This window comes from Alosa pseudoharengus, unplaced genomic scaffold (assembly GCF_046254945.1).
Source record: "Alosa pseudoharengus isolate Yale_2024_CS ecotype anadromous, Long Island Sound unplaced genomic scaffold, YU_APseudo_1.1 YU_APseudo_1.1_scf_9, whole genome shotgun sequence".
Taxonomy (NCBI): domain Eukaryota; kingdom Metazoa; phylum Chordata; class Actinopteri; order Clupeiformes; family Clupeidae; genus Alosa; species Alosa pseudoharengus.
The window spans coordinates 12,089,677-12,112,943 of NW_027468881.1; the positions used below are offsets into that span (position 1 = coordinate 12,089,677).

At 42.2% G+C, this 23,267-nt stretch overlaps 2 protein-coding genes across 2 annotated transcripts in view; one reads left to right on the forward strand and one right to left on the reverse strand.

Moving 5' to 3' along the window:
• Positions 1-555: 555 nt before the first annotated feature.
• Positions 556-12,507, reverse strand: dcp1a (decapping mRNA 1A). The gene is made up of 10 exons (XM_076276142.1): positions 12,362-12,507; positions 11,815-11,855; positions 11,558-11,685; positions 9,435-9,501; positions 8,468-8,606; positions 7,053-7,169; positions 6,069-6,617; positions 4,600-4,656; positions 3,114-3,338; positions 556-2,804 (listed from the first exon to the last, which is right to left on the reverse strand). Exons 1-10 carry the CDS (start codon positions 12,494-12,496, stop codon positions 2,724-2,726), a joined length of 1,539 nt encoding a protein of 512 aa, XP_076132257.1. The 5' UTR covers positions 12,497-12,507; the 3' UTR covers positions 556-2,723.
• Positions 12,508-13,345: 838 nt separating this feature from the next.
• The window catches only part of cacna1db (calcium channel, voltage-dependent, L type, alpha 1D subunit, b), an 82,633-nt gene continuing 72,711 nt past the window's right edge, over positions 13,346-23,267 (forward strand). Inside the window, exons 1-3 of the mRNA XM_076276818.1 lie at positions 13,346-13,382; positions 16,225-16,579; positions 17,212-17,317. Coding sequence (XP_076132933.1) covers positions 13,346-13,382; positions 16,225-16,579; positions 17,212-17,317 — 498 coding nt within the window. The remainder of the gene's footprint in view (positions 13,383-16,224; positions 16,580-17,211; positions 17,318-23,267) is intronic.

Below are 23,267 nucleotides of genomic sequence, written 5' to 3' on the forward strand. Positions count from 1 at the left end.
TAGGATTGTGGTAACACTACAAGCCTTATAGAACAAAGAATTGTAAAGAAGGTAATTTCAGATTAACACAGGAGGGGTGTTAAGACCTCGTACTATATAGATTATATAGATTTCCCACAGCAGCCAATCAACAACCAGGAAAAGAAAAGGCTTCCAACTACACCTAGACCATTTAATTTCAGTATGCATCAAGCAGTGATGTCCAAATGTGGTGTTAAGCTGTTATTGCCATCTAGTGGCCATGTGTGGTACATGTGTAATCTCTTGAAATTGACCTGTAAAAGCACACATGGACTGTATCAGATCACCCACATCAGTTACCTTCAGAATGGTGCTCCATTATGTCACATTCAATAAGTTTTTGAGAGATATACATCTGCAAATCAATACTATCTGGCCCTTGGCGGCCTTCATTTCTAAGCATCGACACAAATTAAGATCCAGATTTCACAGACACTGACTGAGTCTGTGGTTTTAAGACACTGAAATTGCATGCCAAAACACAAATTTTACATAGGTTAACACATTGGGGGGTGGGGGTATGAATGAACAATATGCTTTCAAGAACTTTTTATTGGAATAATTGGAATAGTTTTCTTAAGTTCTTTAGAGGAAGAAATTGCTTTTGCCAAACAGGGGGGGTACTATGGCTGGCAAGTTTACATGTCTTACACTTTTATCTGCCAAATAACACAGCCCTCAAAAAAGCACTTCACTGGAGTAATCATTTTTGTAAACACATAAAGCCATTTTACAGTATTTACGTTTGAATGACATTCAAGTTTTGTAAAAGAGGAAGAAACATATAGATCATTCCACTGTTGAATATGTATTGTAGCCTATGTCTACTGTGCTTTTCAGGGCAGTCATATAGTATAGAATGAATATATATGTCAACCAAATACAATCGTCTTTTACCGCTACCGCCGGTTACATGGCACACCAAACACATTAGCTGCTCAGCACTTAAAGACAGCCATCTGAGAAAATGTTGCTCACATTCAATTGAGATAAACCACTAATAAACACAAAAGCCACATTGGCCATTGGGTCAACTGAAGATCTTTTCAGAGGGGAAAACATTGCTTTAGGGAGGAGTAAATACTTGCCTTGCTTGACCAGTATATAGAAAGGGATCAATTCGACAACTTTGTCTTTCTGTTTTTCAAACCAATTTGGTCAACAATCATAAGCATAAGCTCAAAATGATCATTATGGCATAATAAAAAATGTTAATATATGGCACAAGCACATGTATACACAAGTGTACAACCACTTTGAATATCAAAAAGATCTCCCTTTCCTTCCATTCTTTGAATAATTGCTAGCTTGACTGCTGGATAGAATTGAATAGAATATTTGTCATGAAATCTCCTATGCTATATTGCACACTAACACGGCACTTAAAAGGCAAAAGGATGATGCAAGTTCTTTTTTCATTGGGATGATCAAAACGTATTATATTTATATCACAAAAATCAATGAGCTGAACATAAGGCAAATTAATAATTAATAGCCATTCAGTTTCAGTGTCGTTTTGGCATATCAAGTGCTTGACTGATTCCCCTAAATAATTGTGGTGGCCAGTGCTTTCAATTACTTTCCTTTGTAGAATTTGCTGACCTAAAAGGATCAACCTCATGGTTTGCACGCCTACCTTATTGCAGCTGTGCATTCCTATCTGCGGCATATTTAATATTAAGAAAATGTTTTAATCAAAGTTACCATAAAAAATGAATTCATATGGGAGATGGAACCAGTCATTCACTCACCAAAGGAGCCAAATTCCCTTTCAAATCAATTAAAAACTTTTTTTTTAAATCAATTCAGGCATTTGTAAACAATCCTCCCTTAGTTCTGCTGGTCTAGTGCACAGATTGCGGTTAGTTGTGAGATGCAGTATTCACTACTGCAAAGTCTACAGCCAGGAGACTTAAAACCAAAATCACTCATGCCCTAAATCCTAACCTTTAACAAAAAAAAAAAAATATCTCTACAGAAACAACATCCTAGCCTTCTGTACAGGGACTACAGATACCCCACAAATCATTACTTTATATTGCACAAGTTCCCTCACAGTTGGGGAAACGCTGTCAGCAGAGTGCAAAAAAGGGACTTTATACAGAAGGCCAGAGGGAACCTGATGCCAGAAAAAAGACAGGAATGGAGTAAGGGGATAAGAAAGACTAAGAAAACATGGGAAAAGAGACACAGAAAGAACCGGGGAGAAATGCAGTGGCATTGCAACACAAAAACTGCTCTTTGCAGGACACACTTGAAACAGCCATTGAAACTGCGATTCAAACGCTTTGCTCTCACGATGAAGTTGGCGACTAAACTGGCATGCCCTCAGGGGTGAGACCATCACTGATGTTGCCCTGGCAACCCCAGTCCCGGTCCTTGTGACGCGGGCTATGTCCCCGTAGTGTATATGTTGTGAAGCGGAGAGGTGTTTGTGTGTGTGTGTGTGTGTGTATGTGTGTATGTGTGTATGTGTGAGCGCGCGTTTGGGAGTGACCAGTCAGTGACCCAGATTCAGTGCCAGCTAGCCGCACGCGCGCTCCCTCGTCTGACCCCGCTAAACCAGCGCGACGAGGCCTCGGCTCGGCCTGGGCTGGATGAAGCAGCTGTCCCTTCAGCAACAGAGGGGTACCCTCTCCCTCCCTTGCTCCCTTCCTCCCTCCTTCCCTGTCTGCCCGCTTCAGTCCAGGGCCTTGGTGTGGTTAGAGCTTCATGTTGTTGAAGTCTTTGGCGAGACCCTGGACGTAGGCCTCGTGGATTGCGCTGAGAAAACGAGGGTCATTCTGCCGAGACACAGACAAAGGGAAAACATTAGCATAGTGGTTTTACTGTCAGCAGGTCCTGCACTGCTAACTCTGCACATAGATAACACACATAGATTGGCTACTGTTCTTTTGTTATATAGATTCTGTACTTTGATGAAGCTCGGATCTATACTGACTGATAACACTGATACCACAGATTACGTACATTACACCCACAAACATCGTCACTGTCGACTGTTTCAACACACACAAAATGAACTGTACAATCCAGGCACCAATTAATTGTGCCATTGCGTGTGTTTGGGTTCAGGGCTGTGCAATGTATACCTTGATGAGGTGGACAAGTGTGTCTTGGAGCTGGTGTTTGCTGAGCACAGCCGATGCTTGGTGTTGGTGATCTCCGCCTCCTCGACTGGCCGGGGGGGATGGCGGCTGGGCCTGGGCTCTGGGCGTCTCTGTCGTCTTGGATACGGATTGCTGAAATGCACTTGGTGAGAGGAGGAAGGAGGGCTCAGCTCCTGGGACTACCAGGCCTGCCTTCATTGAGAGCAGCTGGGGGAGACAACACATATGGGATTAGTTCCTTAAACAAACCCCTGGGGCCGTATTCACATAGAATCTTAAGGCTAAAAGTAGCTCCTAACTGGCAAATTTAGAAGAAGAAACTCCTAAAAATAATGGGTGTGTCACTCGTAACTTTAGGACTTATTTTGACTAAGAGTAATTCACAAAGCATTTTAGCCCTAAAAGTAGCACCTACTGTAAGTCTGGGACAACTTAGAAGTAGTCGAGAGGACTCTTAACTCACTAAGACCTATTCACAAACAATCATAAGCAGCTGTTTGTAGCATTTCACGTCACAATGTTTTGAAATGCCCATGCACAATCACTTACAATCGCGAGGGAATAATTGTGCATTGTAAGGGATGTAATAACCCTACCAACAACAACCAAAGCCATTCATTGTCAATATTTAAACAAAATGTAACGTTTCATTGTAAATCAAATCAAATAGCTTTCAACTTCAAATTTATTGGCATGTACTCATAAAATGATTTATCAGTAAAGACCTGTCACTCATCATCGTAGGGGAGGTTTTTGGCATCATTCCCACGTTATAATCATCAGCCAATCAAGGTGGTCAACTCCTATCAAGCTCATGCATGAGTAATGACGTCAACCATAGTAACAGAGTTGTCATTTTTCCTTACTAAAAGTTGGAAGCAGCTTTGTGAATAGGTTTCAAAAAAAGTCCTAGCTAAAAACGTTAAGTGCCATTTAGGAGTACTCTTAACGGTAAGACAAAATACTTTGTGAATACGGGCCTTGAACTGTAACGTTAGGTCTTGATTCTCTCTGTGTCTCTGTTCAGGTGGCAATGGTGATCTTTTTTAGGGTACTGTGGATCGATGCTATGTTTTTGGGATAGGAATGTTGTTGTCGAAGTCTCTTTCTTTTTATTTTGCCTATTTCCTCGTGGGAATGTATAATGCTAATATTGTGATATGATACATGTCACGGCAATGACCGGCAATGACCCAAACAGTTTCCCTATGGGGACAATAAAGTCTAAATCTGATAAACAATAATACTTAGAAATAATATGTTTGCTTAAGAAATGGTGTTTATAACAACGGACATGGTTGATAGTTTTATTTATACAGCAGTGATAGCATTCCAGTGATTACACTGGACTACAGATGCGACTACAGACCTCCTGAGTCAAGGTTGGGTCACTTTGGGTTAAGAAGGAGGAAGAGTCACACCAAAGAGCCGAACATTCAATACGACAGTGCAGAACTAAAATACTTACGGGAATGTTTTTCACCAAACTCTGAGATTGTGCAAACACGTCTACTTCTTTGTTTGACTGTGGAGAAAAACAAAAATTTGGTGGCAGGATTCAGAATGACAGAAGACCAACTAGGCATCTGGTGCACCATTTAAAATAACTGAAGTACCATTCATGATATGTTGTCAAATATTGAAGTTGTGGGAAGTACATAGCGTAAAGTGTATGTTTCTTTCTTCCCCCATGCATGCTTCATTTGTCCTGGAGGGACGAATGAAACAAAAAGCACATTCAACTTCTGCTTAAATAACTCATGAACGGTTTTGTTCAGAGCTGAAAATGCAACTGTACTCGACAGAGGACAGACGTAGGTTGCTTGCTAGTGACAAAATATTAGTTTTCAGTGTGGTACGATGTGTTTGTAAATGACATTTCCCGGTTCAAGTCCCGGTTCCCCCCCTATATAATAGACGTGCAGGGTGCGAAAGCTTGCCAGGCATAGCAACAGTAAGTAAGGAGGGTGGGACCATATGGCTAAAATGCAAAACAATTCGCTTTATTCACCCGGCGGCCAGAACGAGGCTACAGGGTACACTTGAATCACACTTCAGTCCAGCAGATGGTGGTAATGCACTCCGTTTGCAAACTGCCAAAAAAAAAAAAGCTCACAGAAAAAGAGTAACCTTCAGTAAGTTTTTTGGCAGTTTGCAACTGGAGTGCATTACCACCATCTGCTGGATTGAAGTGTGATGGCAAGTGTACCCTGTAGCCTCGTTCTGGCCACTGGGTGAATAAGGCGAATAGCGCCTTTAATCTGCCCAAATTCACCTATTTGGACAGTCAGGGACAGAGACCGTTGAGACGTCATCAGATACTACTTCTACAGCACACCACTGCTTTAAACATTTAAACAGGAATATTCCATTTCTGCTACACATGGTAACATCTTATTCTGAATATTGCCATGACCAGAATATGGTCCTTAATCGGAATATTGTGTGCATGGAAGCGTAGTCTAGGGCTGCACAATTATCACAATATGAACCAACGCAATTACCTAATCGCAAAAGCTACCAATAATCATACACAGTTAATTTTGTCACATTTCTGACTTTTATATTTCATCCTCCTTGACTATGCCACTTATGGTTGGTGGGTGTGCGTGTGTGAGGGGTACAGAAATTCTGATTGGTGAGCTTCATAGTCGGTCGGGGGTGCTATGCTTCTTGTGCACCAGGTGTGCTCACCAATCAGGGGTGGCACAAACTAAAGAGACATTTGGATTATTAAACTGAATCAATTCATTTACATTCAGAAATCATATAGCAAATCGCAATAGCAATATCTGTCAGAAAAATCGCAATTAGATATTTTCCCCAAATCGTGCAGCCCCAACGTAGTCAATGTCTAGAATGAATCTGGGTAAGATAGATAGATAGATAGATACTTTATTGATCCCCAAGGGAAAATTCAAGTAAGGCCACACTCACCTGAACAGGTACGGTAGGCACGCCACCAAAGGCTGTTGGCTTGGGGACGGGCTCTCTGAAGCTCTGAGGAGTGACCAGTGAGTTGGTGAGAAAGCTGGGGGCGAGGGGGGGCATGGAGAGCGGGTGGCCGTCGGGTTTGGAGGGGGTCATGTAGGCCGGTGGCGGGGCCTGGGGTCCAGGTGGACCGTGCGAGACAGGTGGCGGAGGACCCAGGTTAACCAGCGGCTCAGGCCCCAGTGGCGGCACCAGCCGAGGGGAGACGGACGTCTGTTGGGGCTCCCGAGGGCTGGCGGGCTGGAGGAGGGGGACAAGGCCGGGGATGAGCGGCCGGTCACTCCCCCCGGGGTCAGGCGCAGCAAGACGGGGGGTGAGCAGAGGCTCCAGGGGAGGGGCCGGCGCGCCATAGGTGCGTCCATGCACGAAGCCCTCGGACGGCTGGGAGGCGTCAACATCGCTGGGGCCCGGAGGACAGGTGGGTGCTGGGTCTTTGGGTAGGGAGCTGCCAAACAACTCCTCTACCGTTATCTGCTTCACAACTGTGTGTGGGGTCTAGGGACACACACGCACACAAACAGGTAAGCTCAAAAACAATGCATACACAATTGTGCTATTACCATCATAGAAACTACAACGACTCTCAACGTCTACAACATCTTTCTAAATGGCAGCTGATACACCAGTGTGCCCTCTAGGGGATGTAAATGTTTTCATAGGGCTCATAAATGAGACAATTTGAAGGCAGTCTTATAAAAATAAAAATAAAAAACAGCTGGAATAAGGCCTGCCTTGACAGTTTTTTCCAGAATGGTCAAATTACTTTTAGCCTCCCTTGGATAACCTGGGTGCAAAGTGGTGATTTACTCTGAAATCTTGCAACATAAATGATTCCCCCTTCAAGACAAACAAGGCCTAGAAGTGGGGCTTGAGAACTGTAGAAGATGCATACTGCAGATGAGTAATAAGTAGTTCCTGATCCACTGGTACCTTGTCCTGTGGTGCCGAGTTGGCCCTGCGCTCTGTGGACTCTGCAGGGTTCTTTGCTGCATCCTGCTTTTGCCCTGCATCTGTACCCCCACAGGGCTCCGAGTCACCTGACTGGCTCTGAAGGAAACAAACACACATAACGTACGTACTTAACAATAATAATAATAATAATAATAATAATAATTAATAATAATACTAATAATACATTTAATTTGTATAGCGCTATTCAAGAAACAAAAACGCTCATATATACAAATTATATAGGGCTATTATATATTATTATATACTGATATGTATAATATGAAAGATAATACGATAGTTAAAGTAAACAATAAAACAACCACACAATTAATTAAAGTCCTCTTTAGAACAATCAGTTGGCAGACTGCCTTTACGGAGTGTTGAGAGATTTGTACTGATCATTCCATCACCTTTTAGAGAGAGGCAGGGCCATACAGGACATGCATAGAGCTGAGATAAGGGACATGCTCTCCCTGTGGTGGTGGTGTTCCGGGAGTAATCCCAGATTAAAACACACAGTAATCCCTCCTGCATATGAGACTGGTGCTATATGCCTAAAATGTCTGAATCGTAAGATTCTGTGCATGGGATAATCAGAGGCACAAAAGCTTATGCCAGGGCATAATGGTAAAGAATCGGTGGTCTAACAGTCTATAAGCGTGTGCTTGGTACAGCTAATTGCTAGTCACCAGTCACTATTTACCTATGCAGCCTATAGCTGTTGCCCAAAGGCTGTGCATTATCTGGATTAGAGCACAAGGCTTCAATCACACTTAGGCAAACAATCACAGGCACAGGCTTAGGCTGTTAAAGGCAAACTCATTCACACCTCTACTTCTCCAATGGCTCTACTTTCGTTATGGATTCGTGCTCAGTTCGTGTTGATAGTAGACACAGTGATATGGGTATATAATGGGAATATGGGAATATCTTCCGATATCTGACCACTTCTTCCATAGAACGTCTTCTCAACTGAAATATGACAGCCTACATTAACAAGTATATACTACTTGAAAATGTAAGAAAAATAAACCAACATATTCTGCCAGCCATAACTAAATTCTGTTATTGAGCCTACCAACATTTATGTGGTTAGCACATACACTGATATGTAAACTTGGCTACTCCATTCGGCTGGATTAGTAGGTGCTGTTCCTAGTTGCATAAATAAATCATAACTCCTTCCAAACAACAAATCATAACTCCTTCTAAACAACACATAACTTCTTCTTCATACTGAAAACAACGTCAGCATCAAAGGCACATTCTTGCGATTCATCTTCTCATAAGCCTTAGTACAATGACCCAACTACACACTGGATATAATCAACCTTACATGGCTGTTGGAGTGCTGTTTCTTTGCGTCTGCGGCCCTGACCGAGTGCTGGTCTTACCCTGTGGTACTCCTCTTTGGCTTTGCTGAGAAGCTCCAGGATGTCAATGGGACGCGTTTCCACACACCCATTGGTGCGCCCAGCAATTGCTTGATCAGGAGAGGACTGCTGCGCCCTCAAAGCTTCCTCCTTCACTATCCTTAAACATCAGATTTGCACAAACACACATAAACATGGCAGCTTCAGTAACACAGACAGAAAAAACTGTGTAAAAACTTTAGCCTTTTGATCTTCCATGACTAAAATAAAGACTCTAAACACCAGAGGGCAGCATTGTTCAGTCTATAGTCCTGCCAGGAGCCAAAGTCAATGAGAATGTTTGAGAAGTAAATATTTGGGCCATCTGGCCACTAAAGACAGCTTACGGTCATACCAGGAATTTCTCTTAAATGGAATGTTAGTGAAAGTTGTTACTTTAGGCTACTTCACATAAGGTTGGAATAGTAGCTCACTTTAACAACTAAACAACAGACTGAAAATCTACTGAGATAAGTTAAGAGTCTGTCCTTAACTATTTCCAAAACAGTCATACAGTTAAGAGGCCATTCCAGATCAAAGTGTGGTAATATCTTCCTTGTAAATTGGACTAAGTGGTACTTCTGGGCGCAAATGTGTGGGGAAACAGGTTTGTCCTACAAGTGACTTTGTCAAACCATATAACTCTGACCAACAGAGTTGGACGTTTTAGATAAAATGCCCAGAGCTACTCTCTTCTGCTTAGTTATCAATTGCCTCATGTCAGTATACTGGTCAGGTTGCCTGGCTACACTGCCTATTTTTCAAATGGCCAACAGGCTGCTCTGCTACACCATGACACCACGGGGGCAGTCTAGTGGCCACTAAAGATCCTCAGCATTTATTACACCTGTGCTGCTGCTTCTCACATGGCAAGGGCTCTCTGCTATTAAAATGACGAGGAAAATGTTGTTACCACCAAAGGCCACAGACCAGGGGGATTAGCCCTTACCTCACCATCAGCTGGGCTATGCGCTGGCAGTCAGTCTTATCATAGAACCAGATACTGTATATTCCCACTGTTCAGAGAGGTGGAAAAGATAGCAAAAGGGAAGGGATGAAGAGGAGAAAAGACAGGAGAGAGGGGGAGAAAATTAGACTTTACTATGTAACACTTCATTGTAATGTAAAGCACATAGAACATTTATGACCCTGCTCACAGGAAAAAGAACAAGTGATGTTTGTCATTACCAATGGCACTCCAGCGCATTTCCAGCTAATCCCAAGAGGTTGGGTGCTTGGCAACGATTATGTTAGGAGAATATCCAAAGGAATACAGGCTGGGAAATAAGGAGCATATAACCTCTAAGACTAACCAGTCTGCATTTATTCTCACATGCAGTCACACTCTTAACTTCTCAAGAGCACATTCCTGAATGTCAATTGGATGTCTAAGTCTCTAATGCAGGCCTTCTTGGCACAGGCAAATCTAAATAAAACCTTCATCACAACCTCAAGGCTGTCTGCCTGTTCCAACTTCTCTCGATTTCTGTGGTCAAACTCGAGGTGGGAGGAGGCTACTGCAGCTTCACACTCAGGGGACATTCTTTATTCTTCCAGCAAAGAGTCTGACTGAAATCGAACCCATGCTGATTGGAAAGCACAGTTGTTTCCAGGAGTCAACCGAAATATTTGTCTCATAACTGGACATTGGGTAAATCAGTTCGCTGACAGGATGGTGACAATATAACGGACCCTCTCAGACTACCCTGAGCTTGGGGAAAAAGCAGCATGATGCCCAACATGGCGCTCTCCTAAAACGGATGAGGAGGCAAGTGGTCCTCTGGCATACCGCTGAGAGGACTGAAGCTTGCAACAGACATGTTCCTGCTGAAAATGTCTCGCCATTCTCACAACTTCAGCAAACTTCGTCACAGAGGAAAAGTCATGTTCCGGAGGACCATAAGACGCTACTTCCGAAGTGCACACAGAGGCAAGTCTTCTTTCATGCATGCTAACATGTGTTGTATTTCAGGACACTCTAGGCTCGTAGTTGACATTAAGGAACTTAAAACAGACTGTTCTGGTTCATTGCGGACCTTAAAACAAGGTAATAAAATAAGTCAGAAGGCAATGGCAAAAGACAGATGGACTAAATTACTTTCCAAACTTACCCAACAGAATTTTCCTTTCATTATAACAGCCCTGTGTTGCTTTAAGTTTCTAAGCACTTGGTTTTTATTCAAGTTATGCTGCAAGGACATGTGTGCTCCTCATCGGTCCAAGCCAGTGTTACACCAGTTTAAAGAATGCTTATTATGTTTTCTATTTATTAGCCATTCACTGTTATTCATGTATGAGGTAAAGTATTTCAGATCTGTACAAGACAAAGAATGACAAATGCTGGAGCAAGAACATAACCATTCATTACACATTCCAATAAAAGTCAACTATCCAAGAGAACTAGGGTGAGTTAGAGTGCAGAACCATGCATGGCCTGCACATGGGGGAATGGCTCCTTTAATGAGCCGAAGAGCGACTTCATTCCTTGAGTCACTCAGATTATGTTTATGTTATTACCAGGAAAAGGCGGTTTTATAGCTCTGTGAGTGTTCACATATACGGACGCTCAGGTGATGGACGGTGAATTGAAACAGAAAGACACATCTGAAAAAAAACCTACAGATCAGACCCCAGAAATGGAGCCTTCACACTAAGTTCTTGTTCTCCTCAATGCTGGCCATGCACAGTAAACAACAACTTGCTTTCTCAAGGCATCTAAAGCACTTTACAGTGAAGGGGGAAACTCACTAACCGCTACCAATGTGTATTATAACGCCAGATCAATCACTACACACCAGCTTGAGATGGAGAGTGAGGGATTTTAAACAGACCAAAAACACAAAATCTACATTAACTAGATAATATAAACAGGTATTATGCATGTGAACCATTGTCTCCCTCGGCTCGGCCAAGTACATAATTTTAAATCACAGTTTGTCAATATTCTCCACAAACCCAACTGAATCTTTTCATGATGGTATTCATTTTCATAAACGACATCATGTCTAAATAACCTGTAGTATGACATACAAGATATACAGGTATATTCAGACTTTGTAGTGACTGACTTACAATTAGCATTTCTGTAGAGGAGGAAAGGGTCCTGTAACTGGAATTCCAAGTCTTTATTTATGGGTTCCACCAGGTTCTCTGTGCTCAAACGATTCATGATAGTGAACCCATGATGAGGAGATGCTGATCTGGGAACAAAGAGATAGGATACATGTTCAGAAGAGTAAAGTAGTACTGGCAACACGTGTATCATGAACAGCAACATAATGGCATAAAAGCAACCCATATTGGAATGGATTATTGAAACATTACTTTACCTGGAATAGACGAACAAAGTGCCTTCAATGTCGGTTTTTTCCTAAGGGGAAACAGTGATGCAGCTTGTTAATAGCAATTTACGCTCTCTACAATAACATTAGGTTCATGGTGATTGTTTCGTGTGACACGTCGAACGTGAGCACGTTCATGTTGGCTGCGTTTAATGAAGTTAAATGGTGATCTTCAGTTTGACTTGATACAACTCAGTTATATTTTCAATATATTTTTACCCTATCAGGAACTCGTGCCTTGATTTAGTTCTACGTCTCGTTACTATTAAACAATAACAAGCTGGCTAACGTGAACTCTAACCGTTAATGTTACTTGGGGTTATTAACATGTTCTCCGACGTATCAAAATCACTTTTAAAAACACAACATAACACATATAAGTCAGTCACCATTGGCACCATAACACTTGTAAAACTTAGCTTGTTTTGTGGTTATCTATAATTGCTAACGTTAAATAGCTAGCAATAGCCAACACTCTTCGGCATTAGTCTGGGATGAATACCGTTACACCTTCCGGAATTTATGAAAATCTTACCCATTCGTTTGCTTTAGAGTTGAATGTGTACAGTGCTACCTGTCCAGTTAAGTCGAGAAGTTTGTTTATATATGGATCATATTGTTGTAAAGCTGCAAGACTCATAAGATGCCCAGCTTTGTTTACGGACTCCATCTTGTACGCTGCTAAACACATGCGACGACAACACGGAGGAAATTCGAGAAACACATCTCGTCATTCTTTCTTCCCCGGTAGGGGTAAACCAGAATGTAGTCGATAGTTCCACTTTCGAATAGTTCCCCCCGCACAGTGCTGAACCAGTTCATTGCAATTAGCACGGATACGTATAAAGGACCGTTATTTTTTCATTACTGAGTGTAAAGGCATCCAGTTGAAACTCTATCGAAGCCTAATAATTTGCTACTAAAATAGATTTGTAAAGGACAAGTTAAAGAGTTCACTTCCAACGCAAGGGGGCAGTAGGCCTACAAAATGTGCATGGATAGAGCTCAGCGTAGGCTATAGGCCTTTTTTTTGATCATAAAGCCTAACTTCATTCCTTAGCAAAGTTATTGATGTGGTATGCTATTAATTTACTTATAACATACAATTTTATATAGTCTCATTTTTTCTTTAGTTTAATTAATTTGGCCTTTTGTAGCCTGCTATAGTCTGTGGTAGGCCTATGGACAATGGAAATTAATTTTGACTTAAATAATTATTTCCAACTGGTTTACAAGGCACATTTTTCAAAATGGGTCCAATAATTTAAAATGCACTCCTCTTCAGTTATTGGCTGAGGTAGGGCTGAAACACCCTTAGGTTGACTCAAGAACATTAGGGGGATTATTATGGGAGGATTATCACTGTGAAACAGACAGTTATCTGCTACAGACAGGTTAATCCCTTGTTCTGAGGCTAACTTCACATACTGCGGTAGCCTACACTCCTGTACATTTTTTATGTTGCTGAGAAATGTGGCAATCTAATGTCGTCCTCTGGTCATTTAGTGGAGGGAGATGAATGGCGTTCATACGCGGGATACGCAGACCCCGCCGAGGTAAGGTTGCCTTGTTTCTGTAGACCTCAGGAAGACTGGTCTCATAGCTTTCACAGTCAAATGGCGATATACACATAGGTTTATTTTATCCATCCACTCAGAGAACATTTCAAAGGTCTTTGAATCTCTATTGTTCGTGCTGTTTGTAAACATATACTAAACATGTAAGCTTCTAAAGTAAATCTGTCCAAGCAGTAGGCTACTGTCAGAACAACAATCAACTGTGTGAAGTAGGCTGAATTGTAGGCTATGAAATAAGTGTTGTCTTGGGTGAATTTATTACCTTGCTCACTGGTCACTTTGCTCACTGGTCACCGTGTTCACTGGTCAAACTATCAAACGAAAATAACTTGGCTAGGTTCCATTATTAGGCTACGCTTCTTTAAGTTATTAAGAAATGTGGCTGTATGCCTTTGTTTTGGTTGTTGCATAGCCACCTGAGCCTTAGTAGGCTTGTCTGGCGTTTCTTATATTTTAATCTCTTGCATTTAAACAACAACTTTCCAGTATTAAAATGTACTGGCACACACCACACACGTGGGCTACATATCCTGTCCATTTCCCCTTCAAATTCTTGCCTTAACATAGGCTAGCAGCACACATTTCAATGAATTTAGATTGTTACATTGAAAGCAAAACAATATTTCAGTGCTCATAAGCACAGCCAAGCAGTGAAAAACCTAGGGTTACATTTAAACTAAAGTCTCATTACCTTATAACTTAATGTAGGCCTATTGTTTACATTAGTATTTTAATTCTAATCAGAACCTTTAACGCAAGTACATTCAACAATGTTTTTCAATCTCTTGGTAGGCTACTTCCATTTTATGCGTTTAAGCTATTTCAAGTTAGTCTCAAGGAAGGTCAAATAAATATCATTCATATTTTAACAAATTAATGCACGTAGGCCTAATCTTTTAGTTATTTTTTTGATCAAAACGACAGCAGAGGTTTTAGAAAAATTCTTCGCTGTGGTTTTCTGACTAGAAAGCTGAATTCTTTGGTGTATAAATGTGCAAAATTGTGTCCATCTGAGAGCGCAACAGGACGCACAATCCCTCAGATGCTGTAGTTTGTCTCCACTAAAACGGGATTAACATCCCCCCTCGGGATTTCCAGCACAGCCTCAGCCTCCCCTCGCATCCCACTGTAACATCACAGGCTACGTTCACACACAGCGATGAGAGGGAGGAGAGAATGGACGATGCTGTCAACAGTTGGATTTCCACACACCTAACCAAGACTTCATAATCAAATAACTGGCCATCAGTCGAGAGTGGATACCATGAGCGAGCTATCAATCATGTGAAGCCAACACCCGGATGTTGCAACATGTTCGCGCAACTCTCAGGGATAACTACAGAAAGCACTTTATATGTGGATGAATAAAATTTAATGGACGTCGATGTGTATGTCCTCTGACACAGTTGCGGATACTTCTTTAGACGCACATTTTCGATGTGGAAGAGGGAATGCAAGACGCAGAAGACCAGTCAGAAGGTAAACGTGTAGCCTACCCTGTGCTCAACTGTCATTGATGCCAGCGCGAGATGGGGATGCTTGCGCTCTTGCAGCGCAATCGCCTTGAGCACGGAATGGTTTCATTTGTGCGTGTGCCACGTTCGCCCTATACTAACCCGTCCATCTGTTGTTTAGTGGCATGCTATGGGCGCTTGGATGGAAGTATTTGTAAACTTTCAATTAAATTGAAATAGCCACAGAGATTATTGCTCTCAGCCAAGGTATGGTTATTTTCACAAATATTTCTGTTCGCCGAGTTTGCAGGAAGGTCAGGTAAAACAAAATCATTGTAGTTTTAAAACGAGATAACATTAATGCGCGCATGATGAGATTTTATGTAGCCTATGCTCGATTGATAATCATGATAGCCTACCAGTTATTGGTCATGTTCCCATTACCTGCTTGCATTTTTTTTTTAACGAACCTAGACTTTCTCAGTGTTTTGGAAACCTGATATGTTATTATTAGCTACATTTCCGTAAAACTATACTCTTGGGGTAGATTAAAATGTTAAAAGGTACAATATATTTTATCTATGTGTGAATAAGCAGTTCCTTTAGTAGCAGTTCCTTTGGGCTAGTGTATTTAAGCATAGCCTACTTAACAGCTGTATTACCTGTTATTATGCATGTAAATCTTTTTATTTTCTTGACTACTTGTCACAAGTGTGGTCATGCAAATGTAGGCCAATGCACGGAGGTCATAGGACAATCAGAATAGATTAGAAAGAATAAATATTAGATTGAGCTTTAATATGGTTTGTGGTGCTTTGGATATTCTACCTAATGTTTATCTAAAGTTTCTGAAGAGGACAGGACACCTTTAGGGCGTCTGGCAACCTCAGCACTGTTTTTAATGTGTTTTAAACTGTTTTTAATATTTACTGACTGTAAAACATAAACTTGTAATACAGTTAATATAACAACTGTGATGTGTTAATATAACAACTGTGATATGTTAATGTAACAACTGTGATGTGAATGTTGTGTAGTGTTTTTGGAAAGTGTGTATTTTTCCAATATATTGTCCCATCCACCTAATTTTTCTTTGGCTGTATTTCTCTTTTCTTAGTGATGGTATGAATTGGTATGAATTACATTACTGTTAGAAAGTATTAGCCTGGCATCCATGTGAAGGTCTGTGGCTAAACATTAACTAGGCTGTGTGAAAAAGTATAGCAGCAGGCAATGGGTTGCAGCCATGGAACGATGACCCAGTAATTCTCAGATAGTGCTTCGGTTTTGCATGGCAGCTCATTGATTTTGGTCTCTCTCTCTCTCTTCCTCTCTCTCTCTCTTTCTCTCTCTCTTTCCTCCCTCAGGGGCAAATTATGCCAGCAGCACCGGGGCCCCTCCCACTGGTGACGACCCACCCCTTTGGCACACCAGCCCCTCCCTCACCCCCGAACCTCCGCCCCTGGTCCACTCTGGAAGCCTGTCCTGGGAGGCTGCGATCGATGCGGCCCGCAGTGCCCAGGGAGGCGCCCCACCGACCATGAGAAGCCACTCCACGGCGGGGTCGGCACCCGTGGGGTCCCTGTCCCAGCGCAAGCGGCAGCAGTACGCCAAGAGCAAGAGCAAAGGCAGCACCACCAACAACCGCCCCCCGCGGGCCCTCTTCTGCCTCACTCTCAACAACCCCATACGCAGGGCCTGCATTAGCCTGGTGGAGTGGAAGTATCCTTCATGTAGAACCGGTCCAGCTCCAGCTCCAAGTCCCCCCAGGGGGGGGGGGGGGGGTCAGTGACGAGAGTGACCGGAAGTAAGTTGGAGAGAAAGATGGTGTGGTACTGAGAAATGACCCGGGTCAGACTCAAACCCGGGTCCCCTTGGGCAATATGGTATGGTATGGTTATGGTATGGCCGCTGCAGCCATGATTAGCCTTTACTTGTATTTCACTACCCACTGTGTGTGGGTATGGTGCTTTGGTTGAATCTGTTGTGGAATAACAAAGCAACATCTGCTGGTTGTTGAAGTCATTATAGTTTTGCAGAGATTAAAGATAATGCAGCTAACTGCTTTTAAACATTATTATATGATGTGCTCATATCCCCTATTCACAAAGTTAGAGTGCTGCAGCTGCAACAATAAAGGAAGGAGGAGGAAGATGAATTATGACTGATGTCTTTTTATACCAGCCTCATGTTCTGACTAAAATGCAACTACTTTTATTAGACAGATGAATATTCAAAGGCAAGTCAAAACCAGCACTCAAATTGCTTTCTTTTTTAATGCAGATAAGTACTGTTGCTGAGGGCTGTGCTATTCCATGTCCTGTTTCATCTTTTCCTTAACACCATGACCACAGACCTTTTGATATCTTTATATTACTCTCTATTTTTGCCAACTGTGTGGCCTTAGCTGTTTACGTTCCCTTTCCCGAAGACGACTCCAACTCAATCAACCATGACCTGGTGAGTACACGGTTGTCACCCAGTTTTCTTTTTCATGGTTGTCTTTCAGTGGACCCCTCATGATGTCTGTCAACAGTAGCAGTCCCTTGAGGTAGCCCCGTTTGCCCATGTGTGTGTGTGTGTGTGTGTGTGTGTGTGTGTGTGTGTGTGTGTGTGTGTGTTTGACTATCTCTGCATGGTTGTGGTATTAGTGTGGTTGAAAGGTGGATTACGTTGGCAAAGACTCACAGGTACTCCCCCGGGTACTGTTTGCTGACGAGTTTCTCTGTCCCCTTATTGGCTCAGCCATGCTCGTGCTGGTTCTGATTGGCCTGTCCGTGTGTGCAGCCTAGGATTGCCCTCATTGTGGAGTATTATATTTCGTTTGTTGACACACTGGCTCACGAATCTTGTCTGCATGGTGGTTTGCTGGATGTCAGTCTACTTGTGGTTTAGTCACAGAGTGGGAACAATGCCAGGGTAGACAGTTATGGTGCATGTGTTCAGTGGCAAGCTTGACATTTGGTCAAGGTACACTTCTAAATGGATGAGGATAAAATACATTTTTAGCTAAATCAGACTCACACTGACTGTTTAGAGACATCAACAAACTAAATCTAGCTAACTGGTTTCATCAGAAAACCAAATTGCCCGCAGATATATGTTTAATGGAAGGCTAGAGATGTAGAAAGTCTTGTAAAGCTGCCTGTATCAACCACATTTGGCACATAAGTAAAAGATGTTCTATTTTGAGACATCAGTGTGATTGATATAATATGGGCAGAGGTCAACTAGAATGGAATAAGTCTGTTTCAGTACACACACACACACACACACACACACACACACACACACACACACACACACACACACACACACATTTGTGTTGCATTTGAATGTGCTTGAAAAAGATTTTTCGCACGTCACGCATGGCTCTACGCACCATATGCTCACGTATGCGAGTATGTGTATGCTTTCAGAGAGTGCATATCAGCGTTTACCAGTCTTGCTTTTATAAGTCCACCTGTTGTGCTTATCACTGTGCCCTGGATGAAATACATGTGCATCCTTTGAAATATGTAATTTGTACATTCATAGCACAAAAATAATTTGAACCTCGAGCTTTCTTTCTGGATTGTTTGCAGACGCGTATCTACAGCAATTAAGTTTGGTGCTAAATGTAGATTTTGTGGTTTGCATTTTTAAGTCAGTTTGATGGTGCTGTAGCAGTTGTATGGGAAAGAAGCAAATGTTGAAACTCATTTGACAATAGCCACACATGCTGCAGTGTTACAGAGCCTGTTGTTTTGTCTGATTCCAGTTAGCGGATAGTTTCTCAAAATCCCATTGCCCCTGATCCTTCTACAGAATCTCTCTATCTTTCTGTCTTTCTGTGTTTCTTCCTCTTTCTCTCTGTTTCTCTGTTTCTCTCTCTCTCTCTCACACACTCTCTCTCTCTCTGCCCCTCCTGCTTTTCTGTCTGATCTCTGTATTAGAAAAACAAACACACAGACCTGCGTCATCTGTCCACGGCTGGCTACGTGTCAGCTGTCACAGTGATATTAACAGAGCAGGCAGAGCAACTTCATCTGCATTTGTGTGTGTGTGTGTGTGTGTGTGTGTGTGTGTGTGTGTGTGTGTGTGTGTGTGTGTGTGTGTGTGTGTGTGTGTGTGTGTGTGTGTGTGCGTGTGTGTTAGTTGGTATGTAGCGTGCATTTATGCTTATCTTTTTTTTTTCTTCTCAGCCTGTTAGTGTTTATGTGCAGGACAGCTGTGAGCGAGGCTTTATGTTGCATGTTGTATACGTGCAGGCGGCATGTAACGCACTGCTGCATGCCACCGCCACGCCACTCAGCGGTGTTATCAGCGCCTGAGAGATGCCACTCGGTCTGATGACACAGCGCGTTTGCTTTCACGCACATGTGTGTTTATTGTGTGCGGGAGAAAGGAAGAGACTCGTGCCATAAAGTCCACTGAGGGCCATTTTTAGTGCCACTTCCCGTTTTTCCCCACCATGACGTTACATCACAGATAAAACCCAGCAACAGCTTGGACATGAATGAGTGTGCTTCTTAAGAAAGATTGTAAGGCCTAGTGTGCGTGTTTTGTGTGTGTGTGTGTGTGTGTGTGTGTGTGTGTGTGTGTGTGTGTGTGTGTGTGTGTGTGTGTGTTGGTGTGTGTATGTGTTTGGTGAGTGTGTTAGATGGTCACCCGGGGTTACAGCATCAGGGGCAGCTAGAGGGGAGATTAAGCGGTACTGTGGATTAGCTGTCAGTCAAAGGGAGAAGGGTGGGGCTTGACACTAACAAGGGACATGTGACTGTGTGTTCTTAGTTACAGGACAGCGGTGAAGATTGTAAGTCGGAGAGAGAGAAAGAGAGAAAAGGAGAGAGAGAGAAAAGGAAAGAGAGTGATAGAAGAAGAGAGAAAGGGATGGGGCAGGGTAGAGAACAAGAAAGTGTCATAATGCACGTGGACTGTGTGGATTTATGCAATAGTGTGTGTGTGTGTGTGTGTGCGTATGTGTGTGTGTATGTGTGAGTGTCTATGTTGTGAGTATTATTTGTTGGCCAGGCACTCGAGTTTTGTTCCTCTCACCTAGCTGTTAATTATGCTGCAGTCTTTATGCTTCCGTTGCTGGTTTATACCTTACATGGTTGCCTCCTGGTGTTTCCATTGGCAACGGCTGGATGAACAGTTACGGGTTAAAAGCTCATGCATGCTGTTGAGAAATACTGGGCAGTGGGAATGTACGAGGTCATGGGTGTTGTATGCACGCCAGAATGTTATTATGATTTTAGTTTGTTTGCATGAATTATATTTTCATTATTCACCATTTTTAAATATCTGTTCTAATATCTGTCTTACTTAGTGACGTGTGACTTGAGATTTTGCAAGTCATTGTTTAGGAAGTGACAGGATTTATAGCCCTTTAGTCACCTCTTATCAGATAGCCTAACAGATAACATCTTGTTTACATAGACAAAATGGAGGAACAGTAGTACAGTCCTGCTGAAATCTGTTTCTGACCATTGCGGTGGTTTTCACCTGACAGACATGACTGCCTACAGCTGTGTGCACTGGGGTCAGCAAGTGTGTGTGTGTGTGCATGTGTGTGTGTGTGTGTGTGTGTGTGTGTGTGTGTGTGTGCATGTGTGTGTGTGTGCATGTGTGTGTGTGTGTGAGTGTGTGAGCGTGAGTGTGCGTGTGTGCATGTGTGTTTGTGTGTGTGTGTTTTGTGTGAAATGCTTTGTGTGGGTAGCCTCTATGGGGTACGAGACATCCAGTACAGATCAGAGTGCAGAGGAGAGATTGTATATCCATGTAGATGTGCTTGTCTGTGTGTGTGTGTGTGTATTTCTTCAGGAGACAATATGACACAGAGAGAGAGAAAAACAAGCCTCTCTGTGTGTGTGTGGTGTGTGTGTGTGTGTGTGTGTGTGTCTGTCTGCGTTTATGTGTGTGCGTGTGTGTGTGTATGTGTGTGTGTGTGCAGTAGTCTTTATCAGATCAGGGAAATGCTAGGTTGTATTGTTTAATGAGATTAAGGGTTTTGTCAGAAAGCAATGCAAGCACTGCATGTCAGACTGTTTATCACAGTGATGAAGGCTGTCTGTTAGTCTTTCTTTTGTCTCTGTCTCCCCTTCTCACCATCTTAGAATTGACTCTGTATATTACAGTAAAATGAGTATATCTAAATTGATGTCATCTGTATGGACTTGGTGTATATTCTACATAGTATATGGGTTTGGAAATACATAATGGAAATCCTTACCATGCACACAGAACTACAGGCCCTGTCACTAACGGCGTCTCATGCTTGATCACCCTCAAGCACACTGGATTTTTTACATTTAATTTATATAGTATATTTAGTATTTAGTTTTGTTAGTTTTTCTTATCTCCTACTGTCTCTATTGTACAGTGGAGTTTGGTTATATGTTTATACTTATACTTATATTTACCATTTCTGCTGTAAGTGCATGTTGTGTGTGATGTCTGTATGCTACTGAGACCCCCTGAATTTCCCCTTGGGGATCAATAAAGTATCTATCTATCTATCTAATGTCCCATTTGAATAACTTAATAAAAAGCAATGCTTCCTTTTAATTCAGACATTTCAAACAGCTGTTGAATTTTGTGATTATCTATCCTCAGTTGACTGCACAGAGAATCAAATCCAGCCCAGCACTGGGATGACAGGCATGTATAGGCCATAGCTGTCAAAGCTGTTGTTGTCATGTGGCTGAAACCATATAGATTACAGTGAAGTCATTGGGCTTATTGGTGAGGTATTAGATATGTTACATAAGAGTGTTTATCAGGAAATTTGTTGGATGGGTCTACTATGTATTTGGTTGATGGGGATATTTGGTTTTCTAGTTTAGTGAAATGAAATTTTTCTTTTGGTCAAGATTCACTTGTGTGTGTTGATGTATATCAGTGTCTGTGTGTGAGTTTGTGTGTGTGTGTGTGTGTGTGTGTGTGTGAGAATGTGTTTGTGTGTTTGTCTGTGTGTGTTTTTTTGTTTTGTTTCTGTAGGTGAGAGTTCTGCATGTGTGTGGGCATTCAAGTGTGTGTGTGTGTGTGTGTGTGTGTGTGTGTGCCTGTGAGAAAGCAAGGCCCGAAGCAGCATTGATTGCTCTGGATGATGGTGCTGGCACAGTGGCATGTTGTGGGTTATGGCCTGCAGCAGTGCTGTGGGATTACTGCAGCTTCATTTGATCCTTAACTTCATCAAGAGCAGAAAGGGCTCAGCACCCGGCATCAGCTCCCAGACGCTCACAAGCCGCCACGGGCACACATGAACATGTGGGAACAGACACAGATATATATACACACACACACACACACACACACACACACACACACACACCCTCAAACACACACATACACATATGCGCATGCTGCACACACACACACAGACAGACAGACACACAAATGCACGCAAGAACACACACACTCACACACACACACACACACACACACACACCACACACACACACACGCACACAACAAAAAAAAAATTGAAAATGTAATTTCGAGGAAATTACCAGTGCATGAAAATGCAAAACTGTATATTAGTTGAGTAGTTTAAATATTTAAATTATTTAACAATGAATTACTGTAGTGAGGACAATTATTTTGAAACAGTTGTGGGCAGAGGAAATAGTTGAACAGGATCTGTAGTTTTAAGAGAGCCAGATTGTATGCTTAAAGCCTGAGACAGAGTATATAGTTTAAAAGTTAAATGTAGATAGTGTAATGGATGTTGATAGACAGAAAGATTGTTTAATGGAAGTTGATGGGATAGTTTAATGAGTATAATGAGTGAATGGTTTGAAGAGGATGAATGGATAGAAAGTTGGATGGAATGTGCCTTATATCCTTGTAGAATGGAGATACACAGAGAGAGTTGAGCAGAACTAGTTGAGCAGAAAGCACTAGTTAAGCAGAAAGCAGTTGATACAGGTGCAATCAGTTTAACTGGCTTTTTGATGGGGCCTAGTTGAGCAGCTGGAAGTTGATACAGGTGCAAATCAAGTTAATTAGCCCATTGTGATGTCATAGTGCCAATGCAAAGTCTATGGGGAAAAATAAGCTTGTTTTTTATTAATATCTCAAAAAGTATAAAGTTTACAAAAGTGAAAAATACATTCCTCAAGTGTCCTTTTCAAGACCTACGTTACAAAGTTTTAACGAAGTTTCTACATTAAACGGTTGAAGCTGAATTAGACGTAGAAATTTGGTGGGAAGAATAAGAAGAAGAAGAAGAAGAAGACTTCGGATAACAGAACAGTGCATTGTAACAATGTGCACTGTAACAATGCATTGCATTTATATAGCGCTTTTCAAGGCACCGAAAGTGCTTTACAGTGAAGGGGAAACCTCACTAACCACCATCATTGTGTAGCAGCACCCACCTGGGTGATGCACGACAGCAATTGGGCACCTGAATGCTCACCACACA

Bases quoted from the DNA above. Each gene is read 5' to 3' on its own strand.
- dcp1a (XM_076276142.1), bottom strand. From the start codon at position 12,496: ATGGAGTCCGTAAACAAAGCTGGGCATCTTATGAGTCTTGCAGCTTTA. The intron at 6,618-7,052 runs GTACCAGTGGAT...GTGTGTCCCTAG, and splicing joins ACTCGGCACCACAGGACAAG to ACCCCACACACAGTTGTGAA. The intron at 2,805-3,113 runs GTATACATTGCA...GTGTCTCGGCAG, and splicing joins CACTTGTCCACCTCATCAAG to AATGACCCTCGTTTTCTCAG.